General features: G+C 37.7%; 1 protein-coding gene across 2 annotated transcripts in view; it reads right to left on the bottom strand.

Moving 5' to 3' along the window:
• Nucleotides 1-19,786, bottom strand: part of CACNA2D3 (calcium voltage-gated channel auxiliary subunit alpha2delta 3) — a 347,867-nt gene that overhangs the window by 232,527 nt on the left and 95,554 nt on the right. For both annotated transcript variants that reach the window (XM_026046033.1, XM_026046034.1), the window contains exon 4: nucleotides 11,106-11,165. In XM_026046033.1, the coding sequence (XP_025901818.1) occupies nucleotides 11,106-11,165 (60 nt within the window). The remainder of the gene's footprint in view (nucleotides 1-11,105; nucleotides 11,166-19,786) is intronic.

Raw genomic sequence — 19,786 nt, 5'->3', positions numbered from 1 at the left:
TTCAAGAAAATTCACTAATAGCTTTAATAGACATATTTTAGACCCACAATGATAACTCTGAGCACATGCTCCAAAGGCTAACAAACATCTAAGGTGCATAGTCCAAAAGTTCCACTACACAGCAGTTAGATTCCTACATTTAGTATTTCAGTTTTAAACATAGCATAAAAACATATTGACTTTATTGTAATGCTGTTTTATTTTGTATGAATGGCAAACACTTSGTGAAATTTGTCCTCTAGGATCTTTCAGAGAAAATACGATTAGTTTTTTCAAGCTTTTCTCATAGGCAAGTACTTCCTTTAGTTTTTATTTCTTCATTTTATCTATTTATCTGCTGTGCAATACCCCTAGGCCTGTTCTTAGAAGCGATCCTTACTAGAGAATTATTTAAWCAGGACAACTACTATAGACTATGACCCACAAAACTAATGATAAATATTTCTAGTCAGGCAATATATRCAGGTATGAAATACAGATCATTGAAAAAACGATCAAAACAAATATTAAACTATATATGCACATAAATATACATAATTCTTTTGTCCGGTTACATTCAAAACTACACTAGCATGTAGAGATTAGTTTAGAAGTCTGTAATTTTAAGTGTAAAGTTTTTACATGTCATCATAGATTTATCATATTTTGTAAACTTTAGCTTTGCATTAAGACAAACTGAGAGCACTTAAGTGTAGCCATTGACATTGCTTTTTCAATATTTTGCACTATTCAGGGGAAGATGGTTTTTTTTATTTTTCCAAATATTTTTTTAAATCTGAATTTAAAATCACCACCACAAACAGCCGCTTACACCTATCCATTAAAAAAAGGCAAATGCATTTGTTATTATTTAAAAAAAAAAATCACAGCTCACTGAATTCGGACAAATCTTACATATTACAGATCATCCAACCTCACAACCAATGAAATGATGTGTGAAAATAGTGGCAGAAGCAAAATAACCTACTTGAACCCAGAATTTTTTCAGACAATAATCATTACCAGCTTTAATTAACTTCAACACAAAAGCGGGGGCTCCTTCTGTTTCAAGTTAATGAAGCTCAACGCACAGACACTACAATTGGAGACAAAGCACAAGTCTAAAGCAAGTTATATCTTAAGATAGAAATAATGAGGTTGGTATTTCAATTTTGTAACCAGCAATTACGTGAGATTCAGAAACAAAGAAGCCATACCAAGCAACTGAAATGTTGGGGAAGGAAGGCAGATGTTTTTCACCCCCTATCTTTCTTATAAGCAAATGGCAAGAAAATATCTTTTTCCTACAATAAGCAGTATGTATAATACTCTGGCAATATTTCCTCTATGATCATGTATGATTTATTCACTTTCGTACTATAYGAGTCAGAAATGTGACTTCACCTAAAGCAATGAACTGCTCTGACTTCTATCTTGCCTTTCTCATATATATTCATTAAATCTTTATCTATAACATTATTTTTTTCTGATTGAAAATGATATTTGTATAACAAAAAACCCACTCTCCCACAGAAATGAATAACCCTAAATTACTTCACTCCTTTCCAATAATTTGCCTCTTCCTAAACAGCAAGTCAGGAGAATATAAGGCCTTTAACTCAATTTCATCACCAAGCACCTCCAAAAAGAAAAGAAAAAGAAGAGAAAAGATGGTCTGCTATTTATTTCTCCCATTTATAGTTTATTAAACCTAAAGATAATAGGAAAAAGGTGGAAAAAAAGCAGAGTATGTCTGGACTGAAGTATCAGATATCATTGCTTATTACTGGCTATCTGCCTAGTAATCATAAATCCATAGGGTAATATTCRAAAATCTTTTGCTGTTCAGATAGGTGTGAGCCAAAAAGAAAAAAGTTTAATTTTCTAMGAAGAGCAGAAAACAGCAAGCACAGCACAACTGGGCACCAGGATGCATAAATATTCCTGATTACAAACCCTTGCACATAACGCAAACAGGAAGAGTTTGAAGCTAACAGTGTGTACATCATGCTAAAGGTATCTCTGTCCCAAAAGATAGATATCACATAGGCTATGAATGAACTGCTCCAATAAATTATATTATTCCTCAGAGGGAAAAGGAGAGCAATGTTATAAACAGTGACTTCAGAAAAGTGAGAACAATAGGGCATTGAATTTTGCAAGGGCTTTTTTTTCCCTTTTTCCCCCCCTGCTCCTSGAGGGGAGCTCAGTATCATTGAGCAATGAGCCTTATAAATAAAAACATTAACTCCAACACTGCCTGCTCCTCTAAGCAGRCGAGCATCTCATCCTTTCCATGAACTAGAATCTAAAAGTAAATGCAAAATCCAAAACTTTGACAAGTTTAAATAAGACATTTAAAATAGATTCTTTAAAACAAAACCCCAGTATCACCGAGGCAGCTTTGGTGATTGAATGGGCTGTGCATTACGGGCCTCACACTGCCTGGCAGGTCTCAAAATCTAACAGAAACACTGCACACCACAACATAAATGTTTAAACCTAATTTTCTGCTGGCCACCACCAAGACATCAAAGGTTAAGCCCTGGCAGTGTTGGCATTTCATCCTGCCTGCTGTTCCTCCTTTTTYCTGTCTCTGGTTCCTCACTGGCATACCTTATTTCTTAGAAGAGGCAACTGATAGTCCCATAAATGCCTATCAGAGACACCTCTCAAACACTTCTCACCTCTGCCTGATTKGACTGTGACAAGTTTCTCTGAGCATCGTGACACCCTGGAGCAGCATATGCCTTGCAAGTACATGGTGACATTTCTTCTCATGTCCTATGCCGTGATGTTCCCTCCCTTGTTCTGCTACTCCTGCCAAACTTCCCTGAATCTGGCTTTTCAGTTGTATGTGAGCACTAGTTACTCTTACTTTCTCCAAGGGCTTCCTTCTTCTCTGAAGAAATTTATATGAGCGAGTTTCTTACTTCGTATGTGATGTCTGTCCATGCTCTTCTGTTGGCAGGCAGCGCCCACCAGCCCAATGGACTGGGAACATCAGGAAAGGGTCAGTCACCAGTTCCCAGCRTTAAAGGGCAGCCAAGACACCAGGAGCCATACTAGGTTGGGCATTTTTGGAAGCAAAGGGGCCATTTCTGAAGCCTGACGTTCTTACACGTTTGCATCACTCCCAGGCTTGTATGACAAGCTTCAATCTGATTTTAAGACTTGACATCACCATGCTAAGACTGCAGCACCAAGGTAATAGATTTGCTGCTCAAAATTTGATCTTTCACTGCTCAAAAGGAGCATTTTGTTTAATTTGACTGGCTCCTTTTTCATCATCATCTTTGGATCTGAACAACACCAATTTAATTCCTCTACCCGGTCTTTTGAAGTAAGAGACTTTTGGAGACTTCTATTGTGTTTTCCGTAGTAATTATAGGAATTCAGTGCTGCACACACCAACATCATCACTATTCTAATAGGAAGTTCCATCTTAGTCGGCCCATTAAAGTACATGAATATGTAGGAAACTACAATTTTTACTTTTCATGCATGTCCCTAGTTCTTATAGGCCCCTACAAATAAGCAGCCTAAAAATACTTAATGATTTGAGCACRGGAATAGGAAAATTGTATTAATTTAGATCCATTAGGTCAGATCTAAATTAATAAAATTAACTGATGCATTAGATCTGACCTAATCTTGCTATTAGATTCTTTCTAGTTTGAAAAAGTACGTTTCTTTTTTGTAAAATTATGCTAGGGAGAAAGATTTACACTGCAATTCAAATTTATGGTCAGAATCAAGCAGAACAGGAACTGAAATTAAGGCCTCTGAGATTCAAAATGACTGCCCCATCCATCAGGCTTTTCCAAGCACAGTGTCTCAGTTTCTCTTCTGCTACAATTGTTACACATCATATAAATAATTTAAAATTCACTAGAGAAGCAACTTGAACAGGCTTCTTGCCTCCCAACTAAGAGCCCCACCACCTCTTCAATTACAATTTGTTCTGAAGATGGGATTTCTCAGGCTTTGGAAAAGCTTTGGGATATCTCAGTGCTTCATAGGAGAACTTGAGATACTGAGAACGCTCATAGAATGAGAAACTATTTCCATCTCATTTCTGGTAGCAAGCAAGCATAATAAAAGGATAAATAAATACTCAAAAACTCAATAAAAACTCAAAAATTTTGGAATGACCAAATTACCTGCTGTGTTCTATGTTTCTTTGACAATTCTKCAGTTCAGATTTGTGTATTTAAAGTAAAGATCACTAGGCTATATTTGCTGAAGTAGAATTGAATCTGTAATGAGTATATCTGTTGATTTTGGTACATTTAAGAACATAAATCAAAAGATAACTAAGCTGATAAGCTCTGCAGAACTTACTAGAACAGTATGACTTGTGTTGTATATTGTAGTCATCTATATCAACTCCTCCTTTCACAAGTAATGGAAAAGCRTAGCCTTAAATAAACAGCATTTTAAGAGATGAAAACTCAACAAAATGCAAGAATCATAACATAACTTGTTTGTTGAGCCTAGTTTTGTACAAGCACTGAAATATGGCCAATGCCCATGAGAGTGAAAGGCAAAAACAAATCCAGAATTGAATAAAAATTGCTTCTGATAGATGCCTTGCAAGTTTAACTTGTTAAGATACCAGAAGTAGTATTCCCAGGGCTGCAGTCAGAAGGATGCCTCTCTGCAGCTCCATGGCAAGCTTTCTCAGAAGAGAAGCACATTATTTCTAAGAGTAAATTCAAACCATACCTGGCAGGTCCTTTGCTGTTGAGCTCCATGTCAAATAGGAGAGCTATTAAACTATGCTAGCTGAGCTTCTTTTTACTCTTCTTTTTCAGTGGCTCCCTTACATAGGGCAAAATGCCACCAGAACTCCAAGCAATTATCCRCCAATAGAGAAGCCATCATGACTTTGCTGAAAAATTACCACCCGCATCTGTTTCTTAGACAGTGAATAAGAAAATCCATACWTTTCTGTGCTCAACTCTTGAATTCATTTCTCATCAGTAGAAATTATGAACATAAACAATAAAAATAAAATAATTCTAGTAATTCACATTTGCTTATATTAAAGAGGGTTTAGAAGTTCTTAGATAAATGATTTAAGTGATGAAAATGTATTTGATGATACTAAGTGAGCACTTATGCTCCCTCCTTCCTTCAGTGAAATCCTACAAAACTGCAACACTAAAAATCTAATGAAGGTTTTGAAGGTAATGAACTAAAAAGAGCCATCTGTAGCTTACTTCTACCAGCCTCATAGAAGTCTCTTCTCTTTTCCTGTTCAGTTACCAGAAGCAAAAAAAAAAAAACAGGCAAAAGGTTAGAGGCTAAAATAACCCAAGAGATCCTTGGACCCTCTTTCTCTGTATGCCACTTTTCTGATGTTTAACACCTCATGTGAGCAACRTGAAAAGGATGAGAAGGTCTTGCTCTGCAGGTTTATATGTTCATCAATTGTAGAGAATTCTTAACCAGTATCATCTGAAATTAATTGAAGTTTTTATAGTCCTACAGTGCTATCTTTTTTTCTTTTCTCCTCCCAGTGTCAACAAGTAAATGGCAAAGAGCAAAGTTAAAGTGCTCTTCTCTGAAAGGACTTCTTACAGCTAAAAATTGGAAAATCAATTTGGTTCAGTGCCAGCATTAGAGCAGTCACAGAGAGTCTTTACTTTGAACTCACAGAAAATAGCAAGAGTAAAATAAAATTCAGAGCTGCAAAACTGGAGCTTTTATCTTTCTTTCTGAAACATATACAGATRTKTTTTTKWRAAAAAAAAAAGTTGATTAAACAGAGCAAAAAGTAGAGCAGAGAGTTCTATTTTGACTGTTTCTCCTTACTCTCCCCCAACTTTTGGTCTTATGAAAAGCTTTAAATGACTCAGGAAATTCAAGGGTACCAAATTCTGCAGAGCCACGCAACATTCGTATATCATTTCTGCCTCATAGGCCTATTCAGATTGTGCCTTCAGTTGGACCCACACAAATTTATGGAAGGGCCCGTCACAGGGTCAGCAGCCTTAGGGAAACAYAGAGACCAGCTCATCCAGCAGGTCCCGAGTGAGCGACCTTGGGCTTGGAAGGAGTYTCATTTATGACTAAATAAAACATCACAAGCCCAGACACAGGAAGAGTTGCACAAGACCATCAAAACCTTATTAGGTTTGTGCTAATGAAAGATCTTTGCCTCATGCTTTCTTAGGAGGTATAGGTACACTTTCCATGAGCAATAAAAATACAGCTGTGTGTCAAAACACGTAAAAGTGCTATGAAAGCCAGATTGTCAGWTTTCATACTCAATTTACAGGCTTGGAATTTAGAAGATTGATTTTTGAATCAGAAAGAGCCATGGATTAATCCATTAATACATCAAAATTTAGATGTTTCATTGCTGTTTAAACCCACTTTTCAAAAAATCCTTTGAGTGATTGTTGCTGGTGCTTCCAAGCCCAAGAGATTTCTCTTGGAATTGGGATGTGCAGGGCACCTCAACAGCAGACTTTAGTCTTGTGAGTGTAGTTCTAACAGCCAGGAAAAAAAAACATTAATATCAAAAGAGTGGAAATATAGATATCATGTGTCTCATTCAAAATTGCTGAGATAATAAATATGCAAATAGACTTTTGTAAAATACTAAAAGTAAAGCATGTGTTATAATAAGAAATTAATAAGATTATGTAGAATAGGTATTCTCAATTACCTTTTGTCCTGTATTTTCTAGTAACTGATATCAATGTAATTACCATCTATTTGATTAAATTTTAATTTAATACTTTAGCATTTAATAATGCATCATTAAAAATTTTTGCATGGTATCAGTATGCTAGATATCCATATAGGTTGGAATTTTAAGAAGTAGGAGCAATTTAAATTACGCTTTTATGTCTATATTTAGGCTCTATATACAGCGCCTTGAATTTCAAAATAATGGTAAGTCGCGTAACTGCTCTTGAAAGAAAACAATAAACTGTCCAGTATCATGAGCATTTGCAAGATCAGACCTAGAAACCACGGAGAGCAGGGACTTCACCAATGCGGTTCGGCAGCCCTCATATGTTAATTTTGCTTTCCAGGTAACATTTTGGAAACATACTTTTTATAGACTATCTTTAAAAAAGTATGCATATAAAAATAGATATTCTATATAGATGCAGAGAGAGAGAGAGAAGCAACTTTATAATATTTTCTTTTTAGATCTCATGCTTGTAACTTCAAGAGTTTTTTCAGAAGAAATTGACACTTTTCTAAAAGCTGTCTAACAATCCTCATCTTTGTGGCAAACTATCTTAAAGGACTGGCACTCAAACCTAACCTATCCAGTAGAAAAACTATAATACAAGAAGGAAACCAGTGACAAGTATSTGACTGAACATCTAATAATGCAAATGACATTGTTGACTAGTTTAGATTCTACGCAGAGAAATAACCTTTCTTTTTATTATATCACACATTTGTGTGTAAAACTCACAGCTAGAATATACTGCAAATGAACTGAAAATAAGAGATCCACATAGCTGTATATACAGATGGGACAGTTTTGTAAATGGACAATTATATCAACAGTTTAGCAAATGACTCCTCTCACTACTGACAAAGGCTAGTAATTGGTAGGATTAACCAACCAATCTGCATTTATCCTAAAATTGCATTTTCTTAAAGTTTATAAGAAACCAGATGCAAGATATTTTGATTGGTCCATCATGAAGTCCAGCATCAGTTTCACTGCTGATGCATCCATCTCCTCAAGTCACTGAAAAATCACAGATAGTACAGTACTAGCATAGATCTCATCRTGAACTCAGATGCCAGCAATGCTGCATCTTATTTTTAGGGTACCAGAAACATCCTAAAAGTGAGCTTGGATTGTCTTGTGTAAATGCTGTGATACCGTAGAGAACTCAGGTACCAACACCAGCCACACTGTTGCATCTATGTGGACTTCAACACCTTGCAGAGTAACTACATAAAAACAGCAGCTGAGCATCACATTGGGTTATTTTTCSTCACCAAAATCGGCCCGGTTTCCAGTGCTTTCAGGAAATGTGGTGGGTGAAGACAGCTTCTAAATCTGTGTGTTTGTACAGACTGCACAGGCAGCAAATGCCTTGCTACATAAGAGCTCTAGCAAAGAGTTTCCCATCTCAGCCTCCTCCAAGAGTTTGGACAGAAATTCCCCCATAGCTTCAGTGAATCACAACAAGGAAAGCTTACAGCTTAAGAAACACATACCCAAACACAAAGCAATTAAAGGATCAAGAGGCCAAATTTTCACATAAGAACCACCATGATTACAAATGATTTTAAATTTCTTTTGAATGAATCACTTCTCATGGAGAAATACTACTCTTTGTTTCCTTTCTCCAAAATATATTTCTCTGGAAAAACAGTAAGTCAATAAAACCAGAAAATGGCTGCAACACTATTTCAGAACCTGTAATGTCCAATACTCTTGCCAGATCTGTGCTTGGCAGTTGGTCTCTATATAGCTTTTTTTCTTTTCCTTAATCGTGTTAAGCTGCAAGCTTCAGGGAGAATGGGTCATACCTCACTGCACATTACACAGAGGCGAGCACAGCGTCACTGTCAGCATAAAGCAAGACAAGGGATGCTGTAAGACCAGTAACATCGTGACAAAGCAACCTCTTYTAGAAATAAAAATATATATTAATATWTCTTATATCCCTAACTACACTTTTAGGCATTAGAAAACTATACTTGCTACACTGAAGAACAACATGAAAACAGTCCTTAGTATCACTATATAGCATAAYTTTGAAACGACAGATGTCCTAGATTGCTTTAAGAGTTCAAATATAAGTGGTATGGAGAAAGTGGTTTCCTAAGCAGTTTGCAATGACTGTAACTCTTGGTTCAAATTCCTGGGAGAAACAMAGACTGAGCCCAAACACTATGGGGTTAAGGCTTTAACGGCAGATCTCTCCAATTCTGAGCTTGGCCATTACTCAAGCTTGCAATATATAATGCTGATGAGTTAAACACCATACCAACTATTTTGATTTATTTACTTCAATTCACAGGCAGTTTTATTTATGTTTATAACTGCAAGGTTTTTGATGGTGGTGCCAATATATTCATTGCCAAGGAYAGATATTTGACTGTTTAGATCATTATGCAGTACAACAGTATATTGATTAGAATGCCTACAGAAAAACTAAGGATAAAACCAAAAATGTTACTGACAGAAATACCCATAAGGGAACAAGTCTGACCTAACTAAAAAATATAATGTTAGCATTACCAAAAAGAACACTAAGAATCTAACAGCTGAACACTTGCAGTTATTTTAAGTCAGTGTTTTTTCATGTCAATAAAAATATTAATACAATTTTATTTCTCCCTTATATCCTTTTTATGAACTTCCACAATTTTATCTCTTATCCTCAAGATATAAGAAGTGATGTTGGACCAATAAAAAACACAAAATCAGTTTCGTTATCAGATTCCCATTTTGAGGATATCTAAACACAAAGAGTGCAAAATGGTCCTGTATCACATACCATTAATTCAAAGCATTTAATCCTGTCTTCCCCATCTAGGCCATGCCAAAATAAAGTACAAATTCTTCTTCGATAGCAGAATTATATCAACTGTATATTATATAAGCCTTCTGTCACCCTCCGCTTCCATGTACACTATCAAATCGTTCTGGCCATTAGTTTATACTGAGCAGATGGTACGATGAGATTTTTGATAAAGAACAACAATCACCCAGCAAGGGTTGCAAAGGGGTCACTCAAACCCAGATTAACAATTGATTAGCTTTAATGGACCGTGACAKTAATAAACAACAGAGCTCTGCACAAAGATTTGATTGTCCGTTAAAGCTGCAGACACAAATGGCTTTTAACTGGTTTCCTGAAAGCGTTAATATCTTCAAAGCCTCAGCGAGTGAAGGACTTCCTCAAAGAGAGAACTATCCTGCAGTGCAGCTGCACTTACTCTAGACCTTTAAAATTTTGTTCTATGAGCATGTTTCTGATTTATTCAGAAAATAGCTCCCATTTCTTCAAGGTATGAAGTTCAAAAAGAAAAAAAAAAGAATCGCAGCACATCTCTAACAGGCTGGGGTGCAACAGAGCTCTGAGGCGTTTGAATACAGAGCCAGCCCTCACTGAATACAACTATAATATGAATTATCCTTTTCAGTGCTCTCATTTCATCCTTTCTCCGACATGCACTGATCACAATACCACAGACTTCTAAACATTTTTTATCCCGAGCCCGGAAAATCTCATCCAGATTTTCTTTTTCTAAAAAGAGATCTGTTATTTGCATCACCTTATTAAAAGAAAACAGCTTTTGATTACTGAAAGTAACCATTGTAAGCTCTGTTTACAGAATTCACCATTTCACGTATTCCTTAAAAAAAATATATTGAAGAAGCTAATTGAAACAGAAGCCCATGTTCCATGATATTTAAAGGCTAATTTTCACAAGTATTTTAAAAATCAGATAGATTAGGTTTAGATAGCTAAAGTCAAAATAGATAAAACTCTACCTCTTGAATAGGATCTATTAAAGGCCCCAAAGCTCTTTATGCCTTTAATGCACATTTAAGTAACGAGCAACACTTTCACTACACCTTCTACTGTTAATAAAAATAATAAAAAAACCACTCAAAGGTTTTCTCTTAAATATCTCCAACAGCGACATTTTCAACAATGATGGTGCAGCTCTGAGGACTTCCAGGGAAAGGAAAACGGGGTCTGTTCTAGTTGCCGACCCAGACACGCATCTCGCGCACAAAGCAAGGTCATCCGGAGCCCGCCGACTCCCCATCCCATTTGCAAATTCAACCCTCTGTAGAACAATTCCTTGCCAGGACATTGCAATGATGACACATGCTGCTAATTACTGTGTTTAAAAATCTTGACCTAGACAGACATGCAGGGAATTTAAATGAAATCTCTAAAAGAGTAAAATCCACCTGCTAGGTCTCCCAACACCCAAGCACTGAATGCATAACCTGTCAAAATACYGAGCTAGGCTTCATTAATTCCATTCGCTGTAATCAGCATCCTCTCTTACTCACATGCCTGGCTTTCTACAGCAGTTTGAGAAAGCTATTGTATAAACCTTTACAATACACCTTAAAGACAAATATTTAATAAAAAACTACTAATTACCTGCAAGTCAGCATCAAATTCATGCTTCAAATAAGCATCTTCTGCAGCTTCWACAAGACGCTGAAAAAAAGAAAATAAGAAATGTATTTTTTGGAATAATAGATAGCATTGTTAAATCCAACTGCTTCCTCCAGCATAACAAATAAGTGTTGTTTGACAATTATATAATTTGTTGTTACTCCCTGTTATCTCGTAGGATAGTTAAAGGTTAAACGCAAATAAATAAGCMCTCAGCAGCCATGATCGGTACAAAATTAACAAAAAATTCAATTGCTTGTTAATAAACAAAAATGAAGTTCATTTTTTTCTGGAAATGCTCAGCACCATGCAGTTCACACAGTGATACTGGCTTCTAAATGAAACAAAACCAAGTTCTTCARCACTCAAGACAATTTTAGATGCAAGAGACCTTATCAAATCCTTTAAATTGAGGTGTTTCTGCCTAATTTCTACTTAAACCAAGAACTTTCTAATTCTTGATTGCACGCAATTGAAATAAAAAGGAACTTACAGATAACATGTCAGATATAAAAGATTAGAAAAACATAGATGAGATACAGTGTCTAATCACAATGATCTCTCTGCTGCAACAGAAGTAGTATTTACAGATTCATCTCTCTCTTCAACAGCTGAAAAACAGATGAACAGTTGCAACATTTTTCCTCTCAGTGATAATATTCAGAAATCTCTGTAGCAGCCTTCCTTACTAGGGGGGGAAAGAAAAAGAAAAAGAATGCAACAGAGTCCCTGCTTCTGCAAAGTGCTAGCAAGATGCAATTAGTGCAGGGGCTCAGTGCAGCCATTCTCCGATGAGCAGACACAACATCCTAAGATCTTGTTTTATGCTCCATTATAGTTTTGAGGACTTTCACTATGTAATTCTGATTTTTATTTAATCTCACTGAGCAAATATTTATGTATGTACAAACAAAAAACAACCAAAGCGTGATCCATCACAGTTTGCTCMGATTTTTTTTTTTTTTTCCAGCCTTCTCCAATCTATGGCAAACCAGTGTGCATGTATAGTTTCAAACATCTCGTATAGCCAAATGTCAGGTCCAGACTCTCAGAGCTGGGCACCCCCACACACCTTTGCTGCCCATTCTGGACCTGCATGCACTTATGCACTACACATCTTTGCAGGAATCACACTGCAAAAGCAACCTGCATGCATCACTCCAGTTTGAACCATAATGAAAATTGAACTATTATCAATTTTTTATATCATATGTACTTTCTCCAAAATTTCCGGTTGCTGATTTAGAATAAATGGCTCAAGGACCTGGTTTTACAGCAGAGCCCTGCTTGTCAGCATGTGCACAGTGGCCTGCATGGCTTTTCTTCCAGGTCCCTGTCCCGTGGCTCAGGTGGCGCGTGCATGAGCACGAGCCCTTGCAAAGCCCAGATCCGCAGGGCAGGGTGATGCGGGACCCAGAGGGACGTCACCCCCTGCCCACAGTGCGGAGCTGTGGCCACTGCACAGCTCGTCAATCCCAGCTGCAGGAGCAGGAGCAAGGCTGGAAGTGCTGCCGGCGCCAYGGCTGCTGCACGAGACAGCAGGTAACAGGGACAGAGCCCCGCGCTGCTCCCGCCCTGCTCCCCCAACTCGGGGCTGGGCTGGAGCTGCCTCAGCTCCCTGCAGGGACACGGGCGGGCCAAGGGGTGCAGCAAGTCACCCCCAACCCCAGGCTGCACGAGGGCGAGCCATCCACCTTCCACAAAAAAKGCGTTTCAGATGAAACGTGGAAACTCTGGAGAACTGACACAACTAAATAGTAAACTTGAACGCACTTATTTACTTGACACACATATTCTAAGAACAGGAGTGATCTTGCAGTATCAAAGATTATGAAGCATTAATTTGACCATAAATGTTTTGCATTTATAATTTGAGAGAAGTACCCCAAACTAGCTATCCTGAGCAAGTGCAACAGATTCRTAAGGAACGGCAGAGTGACCCCCGAAGCCCCTCGCTCGCACGCTAGTGACCTGCTGGAGCCACCTGTACAGGCGCAGCCCCCACTCAGGAACAGAAAGGATGCCTTTCTGCACGGGTGGGCTCCTTTATAACAAAGTCATGGATACATTAGCACTCCACGCACAAGTAACACAAAGACCATGGTTGTGATGATTTTAATTAACAGTCAACAAAGCCCAAAAAGGGTCAAAAAATCTTCTTCATACAGAATCAAATAAAGGGCAAAAAGAAAGACAAAACAGGTTTTTCTTCCCATGATGAAACATTTACTCACTCACCAAAAGAAAATTATTCTAGTATTTCATGAGATACTAGTGCCTCCATCCTAGCACCTAGTGGGCTAGAAAAATAATTCGCAGCTTCTTATACAGTTTGTATTGATTCCAATGTGTTTCAATTACATTTTCTCCTCAGTGAAATAAATTTCAACTAAGATTTATCCCCACGTACAACACAGGTAATAGTAGAAACAATCCAGTAAGGAGCACAGGAAAAGTCTCAATTGATAACTTATTGATTTATTCCCTATTTAAGATTCCAGTTTTTAACCCTGTTCAAAGAAAGCTATATCCCATTCTAAGACACTTCCAATGCAGCATTCCCCACACGACTCGGCACCACAAAAAGTGAACAATCTACTTACATATTTTCCCTTGGACAGGCAGATGCAAATCTATATTGTATGTGTTAACATCCCCATGCCAATAAGAAAAATTAATTTTTGGTACACTGAATGTGGACAACACAAACATATGGTGCATTTTCTATGTAATTCTCCCTAACAAAAATGTCTGTTTTAAATATCTCAGCATCAGGATGAAGTACACCGTGAGAAAACTGGAATAGCTATGGAAAAGGTAAGTTAGTAATAACATTAAATGCATAAAATGACATACTAGTAGATATACATAGATGATACTAGAATAAATTGTATACAAACGAGTTATTTTTTATGAAAGTCCCCAAAGGGCTAAAGCATGATGGAAGAAATTCCTGAAAACTCTGGAGGCAAAAATATAAAAACCATATGTAATACTGCAACATTTTTATATTAAGGCCAAAAAARCTTTTGAAAGTATTTTAATGACCAAACAATTATCTCACAATGATTACTTAACACTTAGTATGATGAATAATTGTAACTTAATAGCTTATAATGACACTCTAATACAAATGCCAATATATTTTCATTAGAATAAACATGCTCCAAAATGACTGCTGTAACGATGGCTACTTACCAAGATCGGGATATTCTGAAGGGAATTGGGAGTTATCTCTGTGCTATTGCACAGAATGAGTTATGAACTCTGAATGAGCTATTGTTGGARGCACACTACTTAAGGACATGCATTTTAAGAGAATATTTAAGCATACATGTGGAAAGGTGTTTGCATGTGTATGTATAAGCAAGCCAAGGTCAGCATAAAATCTGAGACTTAAAAAAATGTTTTTCATGCCTTGYGGTACAGCTCAGTTGAAGTTCCAGGTTAACCCTCCTAATGTGCTCAACATGAGCAACTGGCTTGGTCCAGCRTGAATAAAACCAGGGCAAGCACCCAGGACATGGGAGAAATCTCAAAGGGCCAAAACGGCCACCCAAACACCATTTACATGGCTTTAAAGGCCACTCTCAAGGCTGTAAAACAAGTTAAAAAAAAMCCCACAACTTGTGAAATAAGGAAATCATGTAGAAAAAGAACAAAGGAAAAACATTTCTTATTTTTAAGAGTTATTTCTTTCACTTTTTTCTAATCTCCAATCGAAATGTGAGTTGCAAAATGCCAAAAAAGATTTGCTAAAGTGTGGCGAGAGAACTGTTTAAAATACAGTTCAGCAGCTGAGTGCAGTCTTGGGAGAGAAACCAGAACCTGCGTTTCAATCATCAGAGCAATTTTCTGCCCGACTCCTTCACGCAAAGCCCATGCAGTACATGTGGGAGCAGTCAGCAGCAGATCACCAAACTTAAGCATTACCCAGGCACCTTCCTATGATTTCCCCATTTTTGGGTTCATTTCAGAACTGGAAAGGGGATTTCCTTTCCAGGAAGCCTGTAAGGCTGAAGGTGCTTTGCCAGCTCTTGAAGAGGCCAGGTTGCCTTGGGAAAAACCAGTTTTCATTAGCGTGCAGCTTAGGTAATATTCTAGCCTAGGRGTTACCTGTGCTGCAAGTCCTTTTCAGCCCATCAAAGCACTGGGATGTGCTCGTTTCATAGCTCATTTAGTGGAGAATGGGGAAAAGCCAACAGAGAATAACCAGTGTTGTCCATCAGTATCTCTATTATTTTCTATATTTAAAAATAGTATCCTACAACATGGCAATGAACACACCAATGTGCAAACAGGCMTCTCTCTCTCTCACTGATTGCATAGGTCTGTGCATGGTTGCTGTAACCAGCACAGGAGCAGGTTTAGATACCRGAGAGGGATGCTGGCCTGGAAGGAGAATTTGAAGCCATAAGAAAAGCCAGTGATGATGACCACATAATGTTRCTTTCCTAGGGGAGGAGGAGGAGCAGGGAGGAGGCTAAAGGCAAATCCTTGCCTTTTTGCAGGAAGCCCAGCAGTTTATTTTGCTTTCCAACTCTCACTGCCCCTTCCTCAGTTTTGAAGTATTTTACAGAAGCTCCATCACCAAAATTGCCATTACTGGGTCTAATAAATTGCAAATTATTTAACTCSTGCTACCTTGATATTAGAGTTCCTACTGCTGGTGGGTTAAAAAAAGATTATAACCTTGCAGCTAATGCCATAYACAGAGGATGGCTGCAGACTTCACCACCACCACAACTAGCCAGGCAAGACTCTAGTGATGCTTCAAAGTACTATCCCCTAAAACTACAAATRAAAAACAAGAACAAATTAGTAGCCTAAACATACAATTATTGTGAATAAGTTCAATTATCCCCTTGCATTCATTCAAGACTGGCAGTTTTTCAGGTTCACCATTGTTAGTCTGCTGGCTTTTTGAAGCAACATAAACAGTTCAGTTTACCAAAAAGTTGAACATACAGAAATGAAACTGTGAATAGATTCRTTATGATAAAATACTGGAAATGTGTATGCTGCACAAAAGCAAAGACAATCTTCCCCTAATTAGATGCATTCCTAACTTAGTTAGGTCTGTACTACATTGAGCCCCTCATTATTCCCAATTTTCCTTGTCCCCAGCCATCAGCCTACACCTTAAATCCATCTACAGCCTCCCATAGCTGCTGACCTTCTGTTTTCCAATTCTGTCACATGAAAACAGAGAGAAATGAGACAAAATCCATCTCTCCTTAAGCCTAGGAGGAGCCTGGAAGCACTGACGATACCCAAGGACAGAAGGACTTGCTGTTCTCAGTACCCTGCCTGCTGCTGGCTGCAGCCAACAGGCTAATGGAGCATTGCAGGAAAGTCTTGTTCAACCATGTACTGAAAATCACAGTGCAAACAATCTTTGAAGATTTTACTTACAGTGAGTTTTGCTCTGATACGTTTCTAATGGCCATATGCCTCTGTGCAGATTTTCCAAATGATAAYAACTTGATCCAGCTGGAACAGATTTTCAGAGAAAAATCTGTGTCAGGCCATACTCCTGCCAATTTCAAGACTCAGTTCCCAAGCACAGGAGTGCTACAGATTCTTAATGAAAAGAACATCAGAATTATTTGAAAAAGAGTGAAATAAGGCATTTTCCCTAGTCGCTTTTCTGGAAACAGCTGAATTGCAGAGATAAAATCCCATGCTTTTTTAGTTTATTTAAAAAAAAAAAAGTTAGTTCCTTACAGACTAAAGACCATACTTAGTCACTTTRATAACTTGATTACTGTTGAAGATGCTCATACTAATCACAAAAGCAAATTTCAGATCAAATGGTAATTTAGTCTGAATAATTTTGCATACTCTGGGCAGCTCTGGCTCAAGGGAAAAAAAGTAATAATAAAAAAGGTTATATTGAAACCACTCAAGTCACACACATATCTAGTTTTTGAATCTCAGGATCTTATTTCCATACTTAGTAACTAAACAGAGCTTCCAGGTACTCRGATATATTTTGTGGCATGCAGCGAACTGATGCCGAAGTCACAGAACGATGCAGGGGCACCACTTCTCAAAACTATACCTCTATTCAGAGAAGACTAGACAGTCTTCTTGAAATTATCAATACTTCTTCCTCTTGAGTATTAAATTGTCCTTGTAGCTAAAGAAATGTTTGCAAATTCCCAACCCCACCAGTAACAACGGCATCAGCACCACGTGGTTGACACTATCATATCTACTTTACTTTGTAAAGGTAATGAGTTCAAACCCCGGGGGGCCTGTTTTATTAAGAAAAATCTTGTAACCTCTATTCTCTTAGTACCTGACAGATTGCTATACTTTAACCTCTTAATTAGTTTTTATCATCTCAAATGCTCAGTGTTTAATTATTGCACTTGGTTCTGTTTCAAAAACAAAATAAAATATGCACTGCAGCACCTCACTTTCATTAAGCTTGGCACACCTCTAGATTTGCTTGTGACCCAGGGAATTCATTTCAATGAGCATTCTCATTTTTCTTAATAATTTTCCTCTTGACTCTCACCGTATTTCCAAACACTCAGGAAGCAGCATCTATCTTCAGAGAGCAAACTAACACCTGCAGGTTCAAAAAGTGACAACAAAAAACCACAACCAAGCCCATAAAAACAAACAGTTTTTGTTTGCAAAGATGGTGAATAAATTACAACAATAGTTTTCTATTTATTTTGGATTAGAGGATAGCAGAGAACCTTCCCAAGCTGCTGGCAAGGCTTCCCTGTATGGGCTGCATGTCTCACCCRCCACCACTAGCTCTCCAGCCATATGGACAACTTGCATCAGCAACTCTCATCCAACCTTCAAATTCCTAAGGAGGACAAAAAGCACRAGCATCATTAATGTCGCTACAAGCGGTTTTAACTCCCAATCAGCCCAGATCCTGCAAAACACATGTAGGACGCTTTTTCCCCCSCTAAAAGAAAGCATGAAGTCCTAAAGACTTGTAACTGTTGGTGCTCCTGACCTTCTCTGTTTTTCCCAATCAGAAGTCAACACGTTAACGTCCAAATTCACAAAAATGAAAATGAGAAGATAGAAAACGCACAAGTTAAAACTCTCCTTTCAACACAGACTTATTCCTAAGCTGTAGGTCTCTTGCACAGTGATCCTGCACAGACCGAAGCCTCCAGAAACGCCCCACCAAACCCCCGGGCACTGGTGGCGAGGACGCTGCCCAAGCGAGAGGAGAACACGGGCCACTTCCTCTAGCTCAAAGCCCACGCGGTGCCAGCGCGAAGCTACTCTAAGGAAGCAGGCAGGGCCAGTCCTGGATGCCACCTCCGGGCATCCCCACCGATGCCAGTGGAAGCAGTTTATGACAGGCGACCAGGAGGGTTTGTGCTGTCTTGTTACTCTGCAAAATTTCTCATCCACTGCTTCTCAAGTCTGTAGAGAACTTGCTCTTTAGGATGCACTTAGTTTTGGCTTTGAATTAGTCTTTCATGCCCTTTCAGCAGATACAGCCCATTCCATAATAATAGTGATTTTCAGATTGTCATAAAAATATGGAATATTATTGAAACTAAGAATGAATTAAATGTTTTATAGTTTCCCCATTCATTTTAGCTATGTTTCTGTACCAAACATTTTAATTATTTTTATAACATCTGGACACAATGATGAGTCAAACATCCTCATAATTAGGCCATTTCTTACGCCCTTAGGAAAAATAAACACTGAATTAAGCAATAAAGAATATTTTAATGTAACATTAAAATGGTTTAGAATGAGTTCTCACCAACAGCTTCTTGTCTATATTGGATATGTAACACAGTCAATGCAAGATAAACTAATATTATTTAATTTAATTACATACTTTTTTTGTAGATTATATACTAATATATAATTTACATTAATTATAGCASAAGAAATCATATCAAAATATCATATAACTTCATTTTATATTTAAAATAATTTTAAAAGAAGATAAAGCAATGAGTTCTTGCCTCTGAAAATTTCAGAGTAAGCTACTGTGATTATTGGTGGGATATCTGCAATTGCAATTCACTGAAAAACCTGGCAATAAGACTTAGGACAGCATGATAGTCCTCTATATTGAACATACAAGTACTACCTGAGTCTCAGTATATATGCCAGTAGAGTGAGTAAAAAATGAGTAAGGGGCAGTTTTGTCGTAAATAAGCTCATTCTGGGCACTCAGTCTGACAAGCAAAGGGGCCATCATTTCAACTGATTTCACTGGAGGAAACTAATATGTTATAGGTTCAGTAATGTAGGCTCCTCATCCCACATCTACTGCCAAGAAACAAAGAAATTCTTTCAAAAAGACCTTTTGAGATGCGCTTCCTTTTATACTCAAAAAAGCATGTACAGAACAGCCGAAGTTTATCTTGTTTACAAGATCTCATTCTTGCACATGAGATGAAAAAAGGGTCTAATGTGGAGATTTTTGGAATCAGGTGCCTTGTCAAAACCCTGTCTACAAGCTGTTTGCTGGCAGCATCTTTATCTCCTGACTGCTGAAGTATGAACAAATAACATCTATTTAAACACTGCTACTTTCTTTCCACTCTGCAAACCTTCAAACAAGAGATAGAAGTTCAACTTCACCTCACTCGGGAGAAAGGCAAAACAGTTCCGCAAAGTGACATATCCACTTTCTCCCACTCAACCCCGACATG

This window comes from Nothoprocta perdicaria, unplaced genomic scaffold (genome assembly GCF_003342845.1).
Source record: "Nothoprocta perdicaria isolate Ctin4 unplaced genomic scaffold, notPer1 scaffold_42, whole genome shotgun sequence".
Classification (NCBI taxonomy): domain Eukaryota; kingdom Metazoa; phylum Chordata; class Aves; order Tinamiformes; family Tinamidae; genus Nothoprocta; species Nothoprocta perdicaria.
This window is presented reverse-complemented; position numbering and strand designations above follow the sequence as displayed.